The sequence below is a fragment of the Muntiacus reevesi genome, chromosome 3 (genome assembly GCF_963930625.1).
Source record: "Muntiacus reevesi chromosome 3, mMunRee1.1, whole genome shotgun sequence".
Classification (NCBI taxonomy): Eukaryota; Metazoa; Chordata; class Mammalia; order Artiodactyla; family Cervidae; genus Muntiacus; species Muntiacus reevesi.
Window position 1 is genome coordinate 55,212,744 of NC_089251.1, and position 18,504 is coordinate 55,231,247.

Sequence of the window (18,504 nt, forward strand, 5' to 3'; positions counted from 1 at the left end):
CTGTTTGAAACGGGATGAGCTACTCAGTTGTCATTTTTTATTTTATTCAGTTTGCTCCAAGGGCAAAATCAATAGTAATAGTGATCACAAACATTATTTTGACTGGCTCACCAGCCTGATCAGTAAAACCTGAAAAACAGAAAATGTTACACAAGTTGCAAATAAAATACTCCTGGAGTTGACTGACATGATAGCAAGTGGAAATAATATAAATGCAACAGGTGTTAACATTTGGAACAGTACTTGTAACTTTCTCACTTCTAGACAATTCTAAGACCCTGTTGCAAACCCTTCAGGTATTACTGCCGATTTCCTCTGATATAAAACATGACTTTACAGGACTGTTCCTGGCCTTACTCCTGTTGCACTTGAGTGGTTCCTATCCCTACAGCACTGGCATATGCTGTCAGGATCTCCACTATCTGCTTAGTTTCTAGGGTCATTCGGGCTTCCTTCAGCCAGTCCTGGGCCACTCGTCTGGACTCTCCTTTCAGCTGATTGACAAACTTTGCTGCCAGCTCCAGGTCACCGTGCTCAATGCAATAGGAGGCATATGACAGTAGCTTAAATGTATTTGTATCCTCAGGGCAGAGCTCTGCTGGTGGCTTCAGCTGCTGAGGTGGGAACAGGAGCAGGGACTGTAAGTAGGAGAGGAAGTACTGGTATAAGCTATTTCTGGTCTCATCGATCATGGCTACCCTGCGGGCCAGTTTCTGGACAGCATAGAAACGGACTCTAAGGGTCTCTTCACTGTACACCCCACGGGTCAGGGACTCTGGAGGGAGGGCTGCGGTTAGCGCCTGGGCAAATTCACTATCGGAGCAGCTGACTCGGATGGCCTCAACCGCACTGCCCAGGGGAACCGTGGGCAGGTCTGCAGACGCCGTCTTCATGCGGTACCTCAGGGCCTCCACTGAGAGCCAGAGCTGGTGCACTTTTCGGGCCTCCTCCTCAGCAACTGCATGACCTACAGAAAAAGACAGAGGCTGTTTTCTCCACCTGACTACATGTTCTCATACATGCAAAGGACTGATGCACCTTCAACAAGCTGAGTCCACAAAAGGGGAAGATGGGGCTGGACAGAGCCTCTTCCTCATCCATCCCACCACTTGCTTCTGGTGCAGTCTTTCCTAGCTCACCTCTTCACCTGAGGCCATGAGGCAAGACATACTTGGCTGAGGACATGGTGGTGGATTTTTTGTACAAATTTTCATCACAACTTTATTTGTAATCACTGGAAACAACCAAATGTCTATCAGTGGTTGAGGACTTGTTTTGACTACAGCCCTGGAGGGAGCAGGGCAGATGGAGGTACACAAGTGAGTCTCCCTTCCCTCTCCCTGTAACATCTAGGACAATGCATGGTATCCAATTCAAATATGTTTATCTCCAGAAATGTTTGAGAAAGAAACGTAACTCTTAATCTAGGCTAAGACTTCTACTAAGGCCATCAGAAACTTCCCGCAAAGGAACGGAAGGCTACTGGATCCTGAAATTTCATGAGTACTCAGTTTGTTCTACTTATCTGACAAAACAAGGTTCCATCACACCCCAAAGAAGCCCATTTCATTAATAACATCTTACCGTCAGGACATTTCCCTCTCGGTGTGGCCCATGGGCGCTTCAGTGTAACTACTGTCCGTCTGGTGGATGGAACAGCAAGTCACCGCCAGCTAACCCTGTGACTGCAGGGCTGGAGATGGGTCAGCAGAGCCTTGAGGCCACAACACTGACCTCTCCACTCGGCACGTGGGACACAACCAACGTGTGTAGGGTAAACTGCCATGTAAATGGTGACCTCATGCTGGTCACATAAGGAGTATAGCTGCAAGGTATTTAGGTTTAAGTTTTAGATTCCTTAAGTTTTAGGCTTCCCTGGTGGCTCGGATGGTAAAGAATCTGCCTGCAATGCGGGAAACCTGGGTTTGATCCCTGGGTCAGGAAGATCCCCTGGAGGACATGGCAACCCACTCCAGTATTCTTGCCTGGAGAATCCATGGACAGATAAGCCTGGTAGGCTACACGCCATGGAGTCACAAAGAGTTGGACACGACTCAGTGACCAACACTGTAACTTTTAGATTCCTTTAAGTTTCCTCTCACAACCCTGTAATCTAAACTTAACCAAATCTGAGGCTAATTTTCTAAGAAATTAATAAAACTTACTAGAGTGATTTTGTCATCTTCATTCCCTAATGTCAATGCAGGTATACCATTATCCTTGTAACGAGAATTTACTCTAAGAAGTAGGGCTGAATGAAGTCAGCTGTAAGAGGTTCCACATGCTTACTCTGAACAGCCTGCTCGATTCCTCTCAGTCTGGCATAGGCAGTGTTTATATCCAGAGTGAAGTTGTCAACCTGCTCCTGACTGAGCCGACGAAACTGTAATTCTTGTTCAGCAAGTTTCTCAGACAGGTCCTGAAATTATAAATAGTTGACAAAAAAGTGACGCTTCCTCCACGTGTGTCACTTACTGGGCCACAAAGTCTTCCAACAACTGCTACATTCAAAAGCAAAGAGGGCCTTTATCTCAAAACAGGTGACATGAAACTCCTACACTGTGTGTCCAGTTTCAAAAATTTCTTAAAGCTTATATCTGATATTTAACCTTAATCTTCTACAAATTGACTGGTGGAACCTAATATTAGAGGAAGAAGACCAGAAGGAAAAAGTCTATTAAAATGAGAAAATGACAACTTTAGAAAATAAAGTAACTATATAGTCACCCATATTTACAATGAGTTCAGTATTTTCTACTTTGAGTTCATTTTTTTCTCAGAAAAATACTCAACTAATAGAATTTAAAGTAATACACCTTTTCCTATTGGCATAAATTTCAATTTTCCAGAAGCTTTCCTTACTTAGAAAACCTCATTCCCTTCTTATGAGACAAGATAATAAGTTAATGTATTATAAACGGCCTAAGTAGAAACTAATTATGAAAGGTATCCTCATGATTTGCTGTATTTCCAAACTTCACCTCTCTGGGATGTTTCCTCAGACATAAAAATCTGAAAACTACTATGTAATCCACAGTTTGTGGAGATAAAGCAGGAAATACATGTGTCAAGTATCATCACCTACATACCTGAAACTCCTGTACCAATATTCCTTAAAGCTTTGAAGTCTCCAAATGAGTAGGACATAGATATAAAACACATATCTGATCAGTAACACACCTTAATGTAAAAAGGAGCCGATTTGCAAATATACAAAAGCCCACCACTTCACTCACCCACCCCTCAACCAGGACTTCCCTGGTGGTCTAGTGGTTAAGAATCTGCCGTGCAATGCTGGGCACTAGGGTTTGATCCCTGGTCGGGGAACTAAGATCACACATGCGGGATCTTAGCAACTAAGGAGCAACTAAGTCCACTCACCACAACTGCTGAGCCTGCACACCACAACTAGAGTCTGTGAGCCTCACAAAGATCCCACATGCTGCAACTAAGACCCAACGCGGCCAAATCAATGAATATTTACAAGACAAAAAAACTCCCCCCACCCCTGCACTCCACGATGGGTACCGTTAGAAACTTTCCCCCATGCTTCCACACCTCATATGAAAGGATGTGGAGCACGTGAGATGAAAGCAGGGACTGTTTATAACATAAATGGGAAAAGAAGGCTGAAGAGGAGACGATGCTTTACAACAGGTCCTCACCTGCTCAAACTCAAACTTCAGTTCCTGCTCTTGGACCCTAAGGACGTCTCGTAAGTGATCCGTGTGGGCAGCAGCCTGCCGGCGAAGCTGGGTTCTCATTTCATTCTCCATGGCATCTCTGACTTCCTCTACCTGTGAAGCCAAGCACAGTAATGAGGAGTTCTCAAATCTGCACAGATGCTTAAGCAAAAGAGAAAGACTAGTAACCACGATGATGGCAGCTTGTTGGTCTGGAACCCCTATGATCGGCCGTGAATGTGAACACACTCTTTACTTCAAATGCTAATATGAATCAGAAAGCTATGTTGGGAAGCGACTCAAATAAGGTCACACAGCTATGTCACATGGCTATGGCAAGATCAGATTCAAACAGGGGCTTCTTTGACCCCTCCCTCAAATTTGTGTTTCTTCCATATCACCAGGCTGCCTCCTAAACAAATACTGTCATTTCTTGAATCACAAACTCCCCTGGGAATTAAGAAATCCAAGCTCATAGAAAAACAACTATAAAGATTTGAGATCAAACATAGTTTCACTGCAACCATCCATGTGCCCTCAAGGAAATTATTCATCTTCTGTCTCCATTTTCTCCTCTGTGAATAATAATGCCTACCATGCAGAAGTGTTAAGAAAATTAACTAATTTCTGGCAGTTACTGAACACAATTTCTCTCAACAAAGAAGTGTAAGTGTTAGTCGCTCAGTCATGCCCGACTCTTGGCGACCCCATGGACTGCAGCCCACCAGACCCCTGTGTCCATGAGATTTTCCAGGCAAGGATACTGGAGTGGGTTGCCATTTCCTTCTCCACTCAACAAAGAAAGCTCTCTGAAACTGCTGGTTTTCATATGAATTTAGATTCACATAGGCCAAATCAAGGCAAAACTGCAAAGTCTATCAAGTCTGGCTTAACAATTAGACATCGATCATGCTACAAATTACTTAACACTAATTACCTGGAATTCGTAACTTAATTTTTCTCAGAAACAATACAATTAATGAATGAATCCATTCAGTCAATGCATAAATATTTATGAAGTGCCAGTCCTGTGCCAGGTACTGCCCGCTATAAGTGTGAATGAAATGGTGCTCAAGGCAGACAAATTTCTTGCACTATTGCCAAGGTATACATTTCAAGAGAGGAATGAGTGACATCTCAGACTGTGATACTTGTTTTTAAGAAAATAAATAGGGCAACAGACAAAAAAGTAATACAGATGCTCTACTTTAGAGGGAAGGGAATAGGAACGGGTGGCTGTTGGTCAGTTGCTCAGTTATGTCCAACTCTTTGCAACCCCATGGACTGCAGCACGCCAGGCCTCCCAGGCCTCCCACCCCATCACCAATTCACGGGGTTTGCTCAAACTCATGTCCATTGAGTTGGTGATGCCATCCAACCATCTCATCGTCTACTACCCTCTTCTCCTTCTGCCTTCAAAAAAATGTAGTCAAGGCACCAAAACAACATCAACAAAAAAACTCAGGGAACCTGTGAAATAAAACAAGTAAGGGAAGCCTGGCTCACAGCAAACAGGAATGAGATCAAGGGCTTTTCAGGTATAAGTTACGAATTTGGATTTTATATTAAATGCAGTGGGCAGTCTGTGGAGAATTTTCAGCAGCACAGTGTCTGATGAGAATATATTTTATAAATAAAGACCACCTGCCTGTTTAAACAAAAGAAAGATGGGTATGCAAACAGGGAACCTGTCAAGAAGACAATGTAGACTAAGGTGGTGGTCACTGAGAGAGAGACTAGTGGAGAGTTTGGGGATTTACTTTTTTTTTTAATAAAAAGTTTTACTGGTGAAAAATAGAACCACCACGTACACAGGGAAAAGAGTACAAAAATTCAACTGATACAGAACTGAAAGTCACAACTACCCAATGTTGTTTGCGATTACTCTGCAATTTCTTAAATGGCTTCCCTCAATTTTTTAAATAGCCTTACCAATTTTTTTCAGCTGAAATAGCATCAAGTTTTCAAAAAATTAAGAGCCTCAGCGAAGGGACCAGCTTTTAAGATAACAAAGGTGACACCAAGAGTCTCCTAATAGGACCAATTCTACCGAAAAATTCCTGAAACACATAACTACTGAGTCTGGTAGAACAGTAGCTCAGAGACCATCAGGGATTAGTTAGAATACTGACTCAGACGGTCCAGTATGCAGAGAGAGCAAACTAAAAAGCTGCATTTCCCTGTCAGATGAGTTCACGTAAGAAAACCAAGGAGGTGCTAAGAAAATACAGGCAATGACTGCTCAAAATAACTAAGAAGGCATTCTAAATACCACATAGTATTAGACAACAGTGTGTAAAGTGATGCAATTAGAAAACAGGCAACTTAAAAAAAATATGGTCACAGGTCTTGAGAACTCAAGAAAACAATCAATAGCAAACACAAGAGCTGAAAGTCTTCTCAGCTGAGGATTGAAAGTGAAAGTGAAGTCGCTCAGTCGTATCTGATTCTTTGCGGCCCCGTGGACTGTAGCCCACCAGGCTCCTCTGTCCATGGGATTCTCCAGGCAAGAATACTGGAGTGGGTTGCCATTTCCTTCTCCAGGGATTTACTCTTGATGCAGAGCTTGGTAGACTCTCAATGGCCTGAATGCGAAAGTTGATAGAGGAACAACTAACTGAGCACGATTTCTAGCTTGATCAACTGAGTGCATGGAGATTTATTTAGAGAGAAACAAGCTGAGGGGCTGGAAAACAGGTTGCACAGAATCAAGAAATTCGTTTTCAACATGAAATGACTACTAAAAATCCAGCTAGAGTCATCAAGTCAGCCCAAGAAACCAAGGCAGAGGTCAGAGCCTGCAAAATAAATGTCAGTGACATTGGCCACAGGACTAGCTAAGAGCACCTGGAAGTAGCAAGATGGATAAAGGGTTTTAGGACAATGCGAATGCACGCTGATATTTGATAGGCTGAGCAACAGAGGCCAAAGAGTGTCAGCAAGGTGGGGGAAGGGCCGGCAGAGTGTGGTATCTGGGAGTCTAAAGAAGAAAGCATTTTTAGGAGTAAGTGGTCAGCTGTGCAGCTGAGAACACCCGAAGGTAGAATGAGTAGCGAGGTTCCTCATCAGTCAGCAGACACCTCTTTAATACACAATGTGCAGAGGCAGAAGACCACAGCTATTTCATCCATGCTTAACTACCAACCACTCAGAAACACTCACAGAGAAAAATATTCTCAAAGTCCAACAGGGACTCCTGGGCTTCCCAGGTGGCTCAGTGGTAAAGAACCGGCCTGCCAATGCACGAGACATGGGTTCGATCCCTGGATCGGGAATATCCCCTAAAGAAAGAAATGGCAACCCACTCCAGTATTCTTGCCTGGGAAAACCCATGGACAGTGGAGCCTGGCAGGCTATATATAATCCCTGGGACAATATATAGTCCCAAGAGCCGGACACAACTGAGTGACTAAACCACAGAGACTCTTTCAACACTGATTAAGGGGCTGAAAGGCTCCACTGGGAAAAGACAAGCTAGATAACCCTGGATGCTCGCACCTCGTTGCTTTCTGGCACTTCCACATCTGCTCCACATAAAGGCTCGCTGTGAGACCCATCCTTCCCTAGAAGTTCTGACAAGGGCAAGGGCAGAAGCTCCACTCAAAGGTGGGCTGGCCTAATTGACAGCTAGTATTCTGAAGTCAGTGACTGCTGCTATTATTTTCTCGAGGTAGGTAATCAAGCTAGATTCACATAAATATGGTTAACTGCACTCATTTCTTCACCTTTCTGTCCTGCTCAGCCTGTATCTCACTTCTGTGATGCTCTAATGCTTTTGCCACTGCAGAGTCAAATGCCCGCTTTTCCTCCAGCTTCTGTTTCTCCAAGGCTAAGGCGATGTGCTGCTTCTCTGTGGCTTTCTGTTCGGCCAGTGCTCTGTTCAGCTGGTCAATGCGGCGATGCGCATGAGCAATCAGGGCGTTCAGGTCGTCGGCAGACAGCTTGTCAGCTAAACCAAACCACATGAAAATGTCAATGATGTCACCCAAATCACACATCCAAGTAACTTGCCTCAACTGACTGCAATTTAATTTCCACAGCTAGAAAGAAAAGGCAAGAAGAGCTGACATTTCATAAGAGATACCGAGGCTGCAGTGTAATCAGAAATGCACAGCTCATGGCCAACAACTAGATATTTTCAATTCCAAACAAAACTGTTCAGGGAGGCCTTCAAGTGTAGAATCACTTTTTTTTCCAGTAACCCAAATTAGTAGTACTTCCAATCTAACCTAATTATAAACTGGTTTTATAACTCAATATAATTTTGCCTCTCAGGACAAGCTTACATACACAATCATTTTCTTTTAAGCATAACAGGAATCCAAATAAAGATTCTTTTCTGCTAAAACTTGACTCAAATTCAAATTCTCTCAGACTTTTGCCTAATCAGAGCTTTGTACTTTTTCTTACACAGGTAATATAATCCAGAACAGTCATCTGCAGCCAGAGCTGTCCATCAGAACCGTTTTTAGAGCTTTTCAAAATAATCATACTCAAAGATTCTGACTCTCATTTTTTTTTCTTTCCCAATCTCATACTCCTCAAGTGTTCTGAGATATTACCACAGGTTAAGAATTACGTCTGTAACAGCAAAATAAAGAATATGGGAAATACCATATGACAAATGACGCAATTCCACAATTAAGTAGATCAAAAAGGAAAAAAGAATAAGAGATTTATAGACCAAATTCAATATGTGTAGCTCCTTTAGATATTGATTTGATCAAAAAGAACTAAAAAAAACTCATTCTATAAAGTGGGGATATCTGAACTCTGAAGCAACATTTGATAACACAAAGAATTGCTGTTGAGTGTGACAACAGTTTAGTGATAACATTAAAAAATACAGAAAGTTTTTACAAGTGAAAGAATAGATTTGCTTCAACATAAGCTGGGGGAATAAATGAGACAAAACCAGCCAGGTGTTGGTAATTGCCAAAGTTGGGAGACGGGTCCACAGGAGTTCATTACAATTTTCTTCTTAGTTTTTAATGTTTGAAATTTTATAAAATAAAAATTTAAAATATATATCTTCACATATATCACATCTACAGGTTGCCAATCACATGGTAAAAACATTTTTGTTCCTGAGAACATATGGATGACAAAATTATCCAAATTAGATTTATGGCATGCAACATAATTCTACTTTATATTAATTTTGATAGTTTAGTATGAGAATCACAGGCAAAATAAAGACTTGAGCCTTTTTAAGACTTAAAACACAAGTCTTTAAACATAAAATACATGTAACTACTCACCTAGATCAGAAATACCTACAAAGGAAAAGAACAACGGTTTGAGAAAAAGAAACTACATGTATAAGTTATTAATCATTGCACAGAAATATCCAAAAGAAAACAAGAAGGAACCAGAAGCCAGTAATAGAAAAAGCACAATTTAGTACTGAAAAGCAAAATGATGAGTGTATTTCCTAAAAAACTTTTAAAGGATCATAAAACAATATAAATCAAGGTAAATTCTAACATTTCAGAAAATCAGAGTCAATGACATTCAAAGTAGTTTTGGTTTCTGGGGACTCATCTCTTTTTGTAAAGCAATCAACTATATTTTTACATGGAAACTACAATTCTTATTTATTCCCCCACTTCACATTAGCTCGCAGGCTATTTCAGGAAGTCACAGTTCATTAAGTCAACCACTTAATCTGGTTCTCAACCAAAGAAATAGGGAGCTGACCCAATGCTGCAGGAAGAATGGGCAAAGATGGACAAGGTAAATAGTTGTCTCAACCTATAACCAGACTGAACTCTGTATTTCTCCACTTAATCCTTTCATACAAATCCTGATTTTATTTTCTGCTTTGACGAGAAACTGCTATCTATCTCTTAAGTGAGTCAACCACATGAAAAAAAACTAACTTCATGTCCGAGTTATTTTTTGACAGCCTTGATTCTACTTCTTGGAATTAAATCGTCCTGGTTGGCCCTGAAGCTGTTAAAATCCCTGCACTGGCTATTACCTGAGCTACTCAGACCAGCCTTGGTTCTGTGATGCAACTTCGACACCTTCACCCCAGAGAGGCCTGTATCACTAGTTCTTCAAATGCTACCTGACGTTCAGTTTCTAAAAGACGCTGGCATTTAGGAAGTACTATTTTGATCTTGTTGAGACTCCAGATCTCTGTGATTTCAGGCGCACAGCTCTTCATGCAGATGTGACTACTCCCTGCAGTTAAGATGTGTAATTGTTTAGCCACCAAATTCCCTGTAATCTGAGCTATTTGCAAGCTGAAGGCCACACAACCTGAAATTCCCTTTTCACCTAACATCTCAGGTGAGTTCTCAATCAGGCTTGTCACAGAGCAGTCACAAGGTATGCCTTATGTAATTCATTATGAATATTTTTAAAGTGCCAAAGGTTTTCAATAATTTTATATATAATAGGCAAAGAGAGTCAAGGTTAAAATGTCACTTCACTCCCTAAGATTCCAAATTACACTGGCTGGAATTTGTGTTCATCATTGCTAAACCGGGTGTGTCACCTGTCACAGGTATGACTGAAATAAAATGCTGAAAACACTACATTGCACACGAGATAAAATATGCACGTCAGAGGGGTTTAGACTAGAGAATGGAGCTGACAAGTTTAGATCAGATGATCAGTTGTTTAAAAAAAAAAAAAACCTGAAAAAGCAAAATACCAACACTTCAGTTGCACTTACTCATCCCCTTCCACCCCGGCAAGACTTCTGGAGTAATACTGTCCAGCTCTCGTTTAAAGTCGTCCCGGGCTTGGACCACAAGCTCATGATACTGAGACACGACCTTAGCCTCAGATTGAGCTGCCTGAACCTGAACAAAGACAAGGGGTATGTGGTTAAAATGAACAAAAAATACCATAAACACTTCAAAAAATATAAGTCATATTCATGTATTTATTTACAGTTGGTTGTGAATATATAAGTAATACACAGAAAGAAATCCAAAGGTCAGAGAAAGGAATGTAAGTCTTGTCTTTGTTTCCATCTAATTCTGTTCAAATGCCATGGATAAGCCCTTTCCCATCTCCTTAGGCCACTGTCCCTCTTTCTCTGGGTCATGGAAAAACTAACCACACAGATCAGAAGTGCAGACAAAAGAGACGCTACAAAATGGAAATTTCCATATGCAGTAATGACCATAGCAAACACTTACCTATTATAAAATGTATCAACAATACTGAACAATCCACTTCATGTCCAAAGCAAGTTTCTAAAATTAGTAACAACTAATATTCTTTTCCAGAGGAAGGAAGAAAGATGACAGGACTCTTAGTATTTTCCTGAATTCTTAAAAATCCCTTGACAAAACAACTATATCAAAAAATAAAAAATACTTATAAAAGACCTGAAAAACACACCTTTTGGACCACATTATCCAGATCAACTATCATGCTGTGAAGCTTCCCCTCTGCAGCGGTTATATGAGATTTGGCCCCAGCAACCTCTTCTTTCTTTGCGTTTTCAATTACACTTTTCATCTTCTCTAACTCTTCTCTGGAAACCAATAAAACAAAGGTTTAGTATTAATCCTTGTCAACTTGATTAAAAAAACTGAAATCAATACAAGTTACAATTAAGTCTATGAAACATTTAATTTGAAATAACTACTCAATGCTTTTTCACACTCAACAGGCAAAGAAGTTTTCCTCACCAACAACTGAAAACACCTCGGTTTTTAGCACCTCAAACTAGATTTAAAGAGTGGACCAGATGAGTAGCAAGGTATACAGGAAAAGACATAGGCTTCAGAACCAGGCAGACCTGGGTTTAGCTCCCAGATCAGCCTGTCCTTTGTTGCTCACCCTGGCATAGGGATTAGAAGTAATTCATGAGCAGTACCTTGCACAGTACCTGCTACATCGAGAGCACTCAATAAATGGTAGCTTTTGCAAGGATTAGGTTGATTCCCTTGCCAATGAGAGCTTGAGGAAGACAAAGGCAAGGGAGCAAGTCGCAGAGCTCACTGAGCTGACAGCTGGGTCTTCAGGAGCCCTCTCGATTCAGGCTGGATGGACTATAATCTACGAACCACAAATACAGAACTCAGAGCCCTGACTCATGGTCTATTGATGTGATGAACATCATGCTGTCAATCTCCTAAAAGACATGCTGCCTTTATCAGAAAGCTTCCCTTTCTCTATCAATTATAAATATTATGTTAAGACAACAAATTTTTCAATCATAACAGTTCCACAATGTTGATGAGAACCTCTTTTCAAATACAGGTTCCTATTGACAGAGATTGAACTTATATTTGGTGTGCTTGCTTGATTCTAGTTTTAGCCAACTTTCAGGAATCAAGGTCAAGGTAGCATAAAACTAGACCTATTATATGCTAACTACTTTGGTAGTTAAGGCAAAGAGAGTGTGACACACTCCTTAAATTCTGATAAAACTGCTCAAGCCATCCCAGAAAAACCTTGAAATAATGGCAGAATCTCTGTAAACTACAGAGACATATCACCTAAGTAATACTGCAGAGAAAAACTGCTTTTTATACAAGATTGTTTACGTAAGTTTCTGCCAAATTTATTTTGTCCAGATTATATATTTTATTCTCTCTCTTCCTTTTAAATTTTCATGTTCCTAATACCAAACTACAGTGCAGGTGGAGAAGGGAAGGGTTTCTCTGCCTCCTCTTTCTGTGTAGACAGTACAAAGAAAACAGAGCCAAAAGAAAGCCGGCAGGAGGCCCCAATTACTTGTCAAAGTCCATGAGTAATTACTTGGCTTTGAGCAGGGCATCAGCAGCCTCATCCACTGCCTTTCTGCGCTCCTTCAACGCGCCCTCCACGGTGCGCCACTGAGCTGACTTCTTGTCGCCTGCAATCTAAACAGAAAGCTTTGGTTACGAACACATGAGTAACTACTGGTACTGTCACAGTAACATGACTAAATACAGAGAGTCAAAGGTTAAAAAAGCATACATAACATTTCTCCCAAACAGGAACTCTTCATCTAATGTTCATGAGAGGTTCAAAGAAGTCCATGAATCATCTCCCATCAACCAACCCACCAAAACTGTAAGAGTGTGTTCCAGTGCACAAACATGCTCTAAGGAGAGATAATATTTTCACTTGATTCTCAAAAGGAGATATGAAGCAGAAAAGATGAATAAGAACAACAACTTGTCATGAACTCTCTGCTGATTAAATCTTTCTTCAACAAAGCACCAGTACTTAAAATTTTCTTAGTTGCAGGTCTACTGAAATATTAATAATAGAACGTTTACACACTTGTGGGATCTCTACTCCTCCAAAACACTACCCCAAAGAATGACTCTCCATAATCTTTAAGAAGAAAATCAAGTCTTGTCAAGAACCCCACTCCACCTTGAGCTGGTTTTACACAATGTGGACTTTATGTAAATGTCTCCCTTGGAAATTCCTTGTGCAGGTTCAACATCTTTTGCTCTAGCATTGGAACTGACTGCCACCTTCTTCAGAGCTGGCTCATATTTAGAGCATATATCATACCAAAAACAAAAACCATCTCTAGCAGAATAATCACACTCTGTGCAGCAAGATGCTCACATAAGAGATGTGTGAGAACCCTTGCAACTGAAGGCATGGCACAGATGAGTCCAGCTTCCATCCTGCCCCTCATTCTGCATCATATAAACAATGAGCAGAATGCTATTTGCAACTGTTTCAACTCTTTAAAACTACTTTTAAAATTAGTTAATACTTATTTTAAATGACCTTTCTTTCTCCCTTTCCTTTTGCCAAGTAGATATAGCTTAAAGTAGTATATTATGTGTAGATACGAAAAAAAAACCACCTTAGGGCTTACCTTCAAAGTACAGCTGACCCTTTAACAACAAAGGTCTAAACTGCATGGGACCACTTATACAGAGATCTTTTTTTAGCACAGTACTACTCAGTCCATAGCTGGCTCAATCCTCAAATGTGGAAGGGCCAATTATGGGACTTGAGCATCCCTTAATTGTGGTATCCCTGGCAGATACTGGACCCAATCCCCTGTACATACTGACGGTTGACTATACACTATACCAGGACCTTGGTGAAAAACAGGAACATATTAAATTACCGAAAATAAAATATTTATTGTCAAGGAAAAAAATGACTAAAGTAGTCCAATAATTATAGTTCACAAGTCACCAAAGAGAATCACCGCAAGGGCTGCTGCACACCCAAAACATGAGTGCCCTCTGAATTAGGTGTCCTGGGCCTTGGATAACCAACCTCTACTTTCCCGTCAGAAACACAAGTGGTTTTGCCTCTGCAGCCCTAGGCCTGCTACTTGAAGGGGAAGAGGACTCGGTAATGCCTCTGCTTCGGATCATTCACAAGCAATTCTCAACCTTATGTTCCCCCTGACATTAAGTGTGATCTTGATTTTAAAGGTACATTCGTTATCAACAGAAAGTTTAAACAAGTTCCTTATGGAGGGTTAACCTTGCCACTGGACCATTGTGGCAGTCTGAGGAAGCCTCTCTGAATAACATTTTTAAATGCTTAAAATGAAACTACGAGATTACAGAGGAGCCCAATTACACTGAAATTTGATTTAAAAAAAAATATGTATTTTTTAATTCTGTGACACACAAACCAAGGTCGAGTGGCAGGACTAATAAATACCCTAATCTAGAAGTAGTGATGAGCATAAATGATACTTCAACAGTCTGTAAGTACCACAATGTGATAGGAAAATAATGGTGCTCTCTCTTGCTAATAAAGTTATGACTACTACTAACACTACGGCTCTTGTTGTCAATATTCATAAATGAAGGAAAAGCTTTTGAGGCTAGAGAAAATAAAGATATTTTCCATCCAAGTTTAATGAGCCCCTGAATTCTATCCACAGACTTGACCTGAGGTTAAGAACTTTTAGAAAAAATACTTGGTACTTTCTTTTTTACCTTTTTATCACACTTTTGAACTTTTTATGTTTTACATAGATTGTGGTAAAGTAACAAAACAAAGTATTTCATGGTGCAAATAATCAAGTTGAGGTTTAGGTAAACTACCACTCTAGCCATCCTGCAAAATAAAATATATCAAGAAAGCATGCTGGGGCTTCCCTGGTGGTCCAGTGGTTAAGAATCCACCTGCCAATGCAGGGACACAGGTTCAATCCCTGGTCTGGGAAGATCTCACATGCCTTGGAACAAGTAAGCCCGTGAACCACAACTACTGAGCCTGTGCTCCAGAGCCCAGGAGCTACCAACTACTGAGCCCCTGTGCTCTAACTACGGAAGCCCGCACACCCTAGAGCCCAGGTTCTACGACAAGAGAAGCCCGCACACCACAACTAGAGTGCAGTCCCTGCTTGCCACAACTAGAGAAAAGCCTGCACAGCAATGAAGACCTAGCACAGCCAAAAATAAACAAATTTTTTCAATTACCCCCCCCCCCCAAAAAAAAGGATGCTGATTTGGACCATGTCAGTATCTTGTCATGTACAAAAAATTTTACAAGACCTTACTGTATGCTGTTATAAGACCTTGATATTATATTAGGATAACTCTTCATAACTAACCCAAATAGACTCATGAATCATGTAAGTGTCAATGACATATCTGGGGGCCAAAATATGTCTCCCTCTACTTGTAGAGATCCAAAGATAAGCTGTCCTATAAGACAGACACCAGATTCCCCCACGATCCCCTGGTCCAACTGTTTACAGGCATTGCCTTTTAGAAAGTAACTCAGTATATATTATAGAGTGAGCCCACATGCACCTACAGCTTTTTACTAGAAAAAACAGAGTTGGCATCAATTTTTAACATTCCAAAACTTGTGCTCATACATTTTTCTGGATTATTTTGTTAACACCAGCTAACTATGCCTATTCTGGTTAACTTCTACTATAAGGTATCCTTTAGTTGTAAAATCTTAATTATAACAGATTTTGTACTGTTCAAACCACATGCACCACATGTTATATGTTCAGTGGGGAGAGGAAATACCCTCTTATGTATAGCCTTCCACCAAAGTAGTATCATGGACATTTTAAAGCTTCTAATCACTGTCCTTCTAAAAGAACTCACTTGGGTTCAAACTCAATTTCCTGATATCATGCAACTTCGAGCTTTCTCACATGTGTAAAATCAGTATATTAAATATTCCCTGTGTGGTTTCTTAGAATGAACTCTAAGATTTAAGCTTTCTTCTTGGACTTTAAATAAAATAGAATCTTCTTTTAATTTTTCCAAGGTTGTAGTTACTTGGCTGTTTGCATCAGAAGTATAATTTAACTGCTTTGCGATGTATGTGCATATGCCTAAAGCAATGTAAAGTGTATTTAACTTTTTAAAAAAAACCTCAGTCATGGTGGCAAAATAACTTTACTGATGATGCAGAATCCTGATCCCTGAGATTTATAAGGTTCTCTACTTTATTTTATTCTTTAAATGATTTGATGTCAAGATGCATTTTTATACATTGAATAACTGAATATAATAAAGGAAATTTACTAAGTCTCAGTATTACATTTTAATTAGTGTTACTTTATTCTTTGAAGTGTACAATGTAAATAATCAGCATAAGCATTTAAAGTAGCTAGTGTTTTGGGAACCCTGGGATCTCTGTATTACTTCTTACAACTGTGTATAAATCTCAAAGTATCTCATAAAAAAGTATATTTTAAAAAATGGTTGGCAATTTTAAAGCACATAAAAAAAAAACCCAAACAACAAATACATTCAAGCAGTATTAAAACATGAGAGCAAATCTGACCCTAACACCACATCATGGTTGTGAGATAAAGCACCATATATAAAATTTACTAAAAAGAACATTTCAAGTTTTCTATTTTTTTTCATTTTGCTTTATTTTTCTAAAACGACAGTCATTCTAGTTTGCTTTCACTTAGTGAGAGAAAGCCCAACCTAGGAGAAAAATCTCGTATAACACTCTTGGCCCACCTCAGAATCATCCATGGCTGCTTTCAGTATGTTCGCGTGGGCAGTGACAGCCTGCACCGCAGCATTCTGAGCCACAATGGCCTGCTGAGTGATGCAGGCGGTCTGGCTCAGAGCATCTTCTAAGCTCTTAGCTAATGCTGAAGTTAAAAAAAAAAAAAAAAGTTAAAGACCAGATCCTTCCCCACCAATTACTTTAATCTTTCCCTCTTTACATGTTGAGTCCTGTGTCACATTTCCCCCAAAAATGAACAAACAAAATACAGTTTTAGAGAATCAAAGTTATACCTAAAAGTATGATAAAATTATTGAATCCAGGGACTTCCCTGGTAGTCCAATGGAGGGGGCACAGGTTCGATCCCTGGTCAGGGAACTAGATCCCATATGCTGCAACTAAGACCCAGTGTAGTCAAATAAATAAATTTTTTTAAAAAATTTATTGAATCTAGATGATCAATCTATGGGGGTTATTATACTATTTTTACCTTTATGTATACTTGAATTTTTCCAAAATAAAACATGTCTGGGGTTTTCTATACACAAGGGAAAATCACAACAGGAAAGACAAATGTATGAAAGGACTAAAGGTCACTTAAATAAGTTAGGACATAGTTTAGAAAATAATCCAAAAAATTCTGTGAAAGCAATTATAACTACAACGAACAGCAAAAGGATAAACATGAAGATATAAAACAGAATGTCAAAATCAACAAATGCAGGGGAGGGGAGTAAGAAAACAGATCTTTTAGAATGTGTTTGAGCTTATATCACTATCAGCCTAACTTCACAAGTACATATAGTAATGGGCTAACATACTTGAAAATCTTGGTAACCAAAAATCAAAAAAACACACCACAGATTAACAAACACCAAAAAAAAGAAAAAGGAATTCAAGCATAATACAAATAAAAACCATCAAAGCACAAAAGAGAACAAAGAAAGAAAGAAATAGTACATTAACTGGAAAATAAGGTTTAACATGGAGATAAATACATATACATCAGTAATTACCTTAAGTGTCAACAGACTGACTAATCCTAACAAAAACAGAGTGGCAGTACAATGAGAAGTCTGCTCACCACAACTAGAGAATAGCCCACATGCAGCAACAAAGGCCCAGCACCTAGAGGGGTGGGATGGGGAGAGAGGGAGGAGGGATGTTCAAGTGGGAGGGGACATGGGCAAACTATGGCTGATTCATATTTATGTTTGGTAGGAACCAATGCATTATTTTAAAGCAATTATCCTTCAATTAAAATTAAATAAATTAAAAAAAAAAAGACCCAGCATAGCCAAAAAAAAAAGTTACAGACTGGATAATAAAACAAGAATCTATAATATGCTGCCTATAAAAGACCCACTTCAGGGTGAAAGATACACACAGATTGAAAGTGAAGGGATGGGAGTGGAAAAAGATATTTTCATTTCATGTGAATGGAAACAAGAAAGCAACAGTAGCAATATTCCTATCAGATGAAACAAACTTTAAAACAAAGGCCATAGAGAAGGACAAAGATGGACACTATCTAATGATAAAAGGATCAATAGAAAAAGAGGATATTATACTCATTAATATATATGCACTCAATATAGGAAAACCTAAATATATAAAAGAAATACTAACATACATAAAGGGAGAATCTGAAGCAAGTACACTAATAGTAGGAGACTATAACACCTCACTGCCATTAATGAACAGAATCTTACAGACAGAAAATCAGTAAGGCAACAGATACTGTAAATGACACAGTAAAATAGACTTAATTGATATCAATAGGACATCACATCCAAAAAATCAGAATACACATTGTTCTCAAGCATGCATGGAACATTCTCTAGGATAGACTACATAACTGCACACAAAACAAGCCCAACAAATGTGCCTATACCGGCCCATCTACTCTTTACACAATTCTAACTAACTAGCTTCC

The 18,504-nt window shown here is 39.7% G+C and overlaps 1 protein-coding gene across 9 annotated transcripts in view; it reads right to left on the bottom strand.

Moving 5' to 3' along the window:
* Positions 1–15: 15 nt before the first annotated feature.
* The window catches only part of IMMT (inner membrane mitochondrial protein), a 40,012-nt gene continuing 21,523 nt past the window's right edge, over positions 16–18,504 (bottom strand). For 4 of the 9 annotated variants that reach the window (XM_065929137.1, XM_065929134.1, XM_065929133.1 and 1 more), the window contains 9 exons: positions 16,577–16,713; positions 12,414–12,517; positions 11,046–11,181; positions 10,369–10,498; positions 8,945–8,959; positions 7,409–7,632; positions 3,666–3,797; positions 2,290–2,419; positions 16–967 (listed from right to left, as the gene is read on the bottom strand). In XM_065929137.1, the coding sequence (XP_065785209.1) occupies positions 354–967; positions 2,290–2,419; positions 3,666–3,797; positions 7,409–7,632; positions 8,945–8,959; positions 10,369–10,498; positions 11,046–11,181; positions 12,414–12,517; positions 16,577–16,713 (1,622 nt within the window). In that variant the 3' untranslated portion in view covers positions 16–353. Of the gene's footprint in view, positions 968–2,289; positions 2,420–3,665; positions 3,798–7,408; positions 7,633–8,944; positions 8,960–10,353; positions 10,499–11,045; positions 11,182–12,413; positions 12,518–16,576; positions 16,714–18,504 lie in introns of those variants that run through there. The other 5 variants (XM_065929136.1, XM_065929135.1, XM_065929132.1 and 2 more) reach the window with 2 other exon arrangements.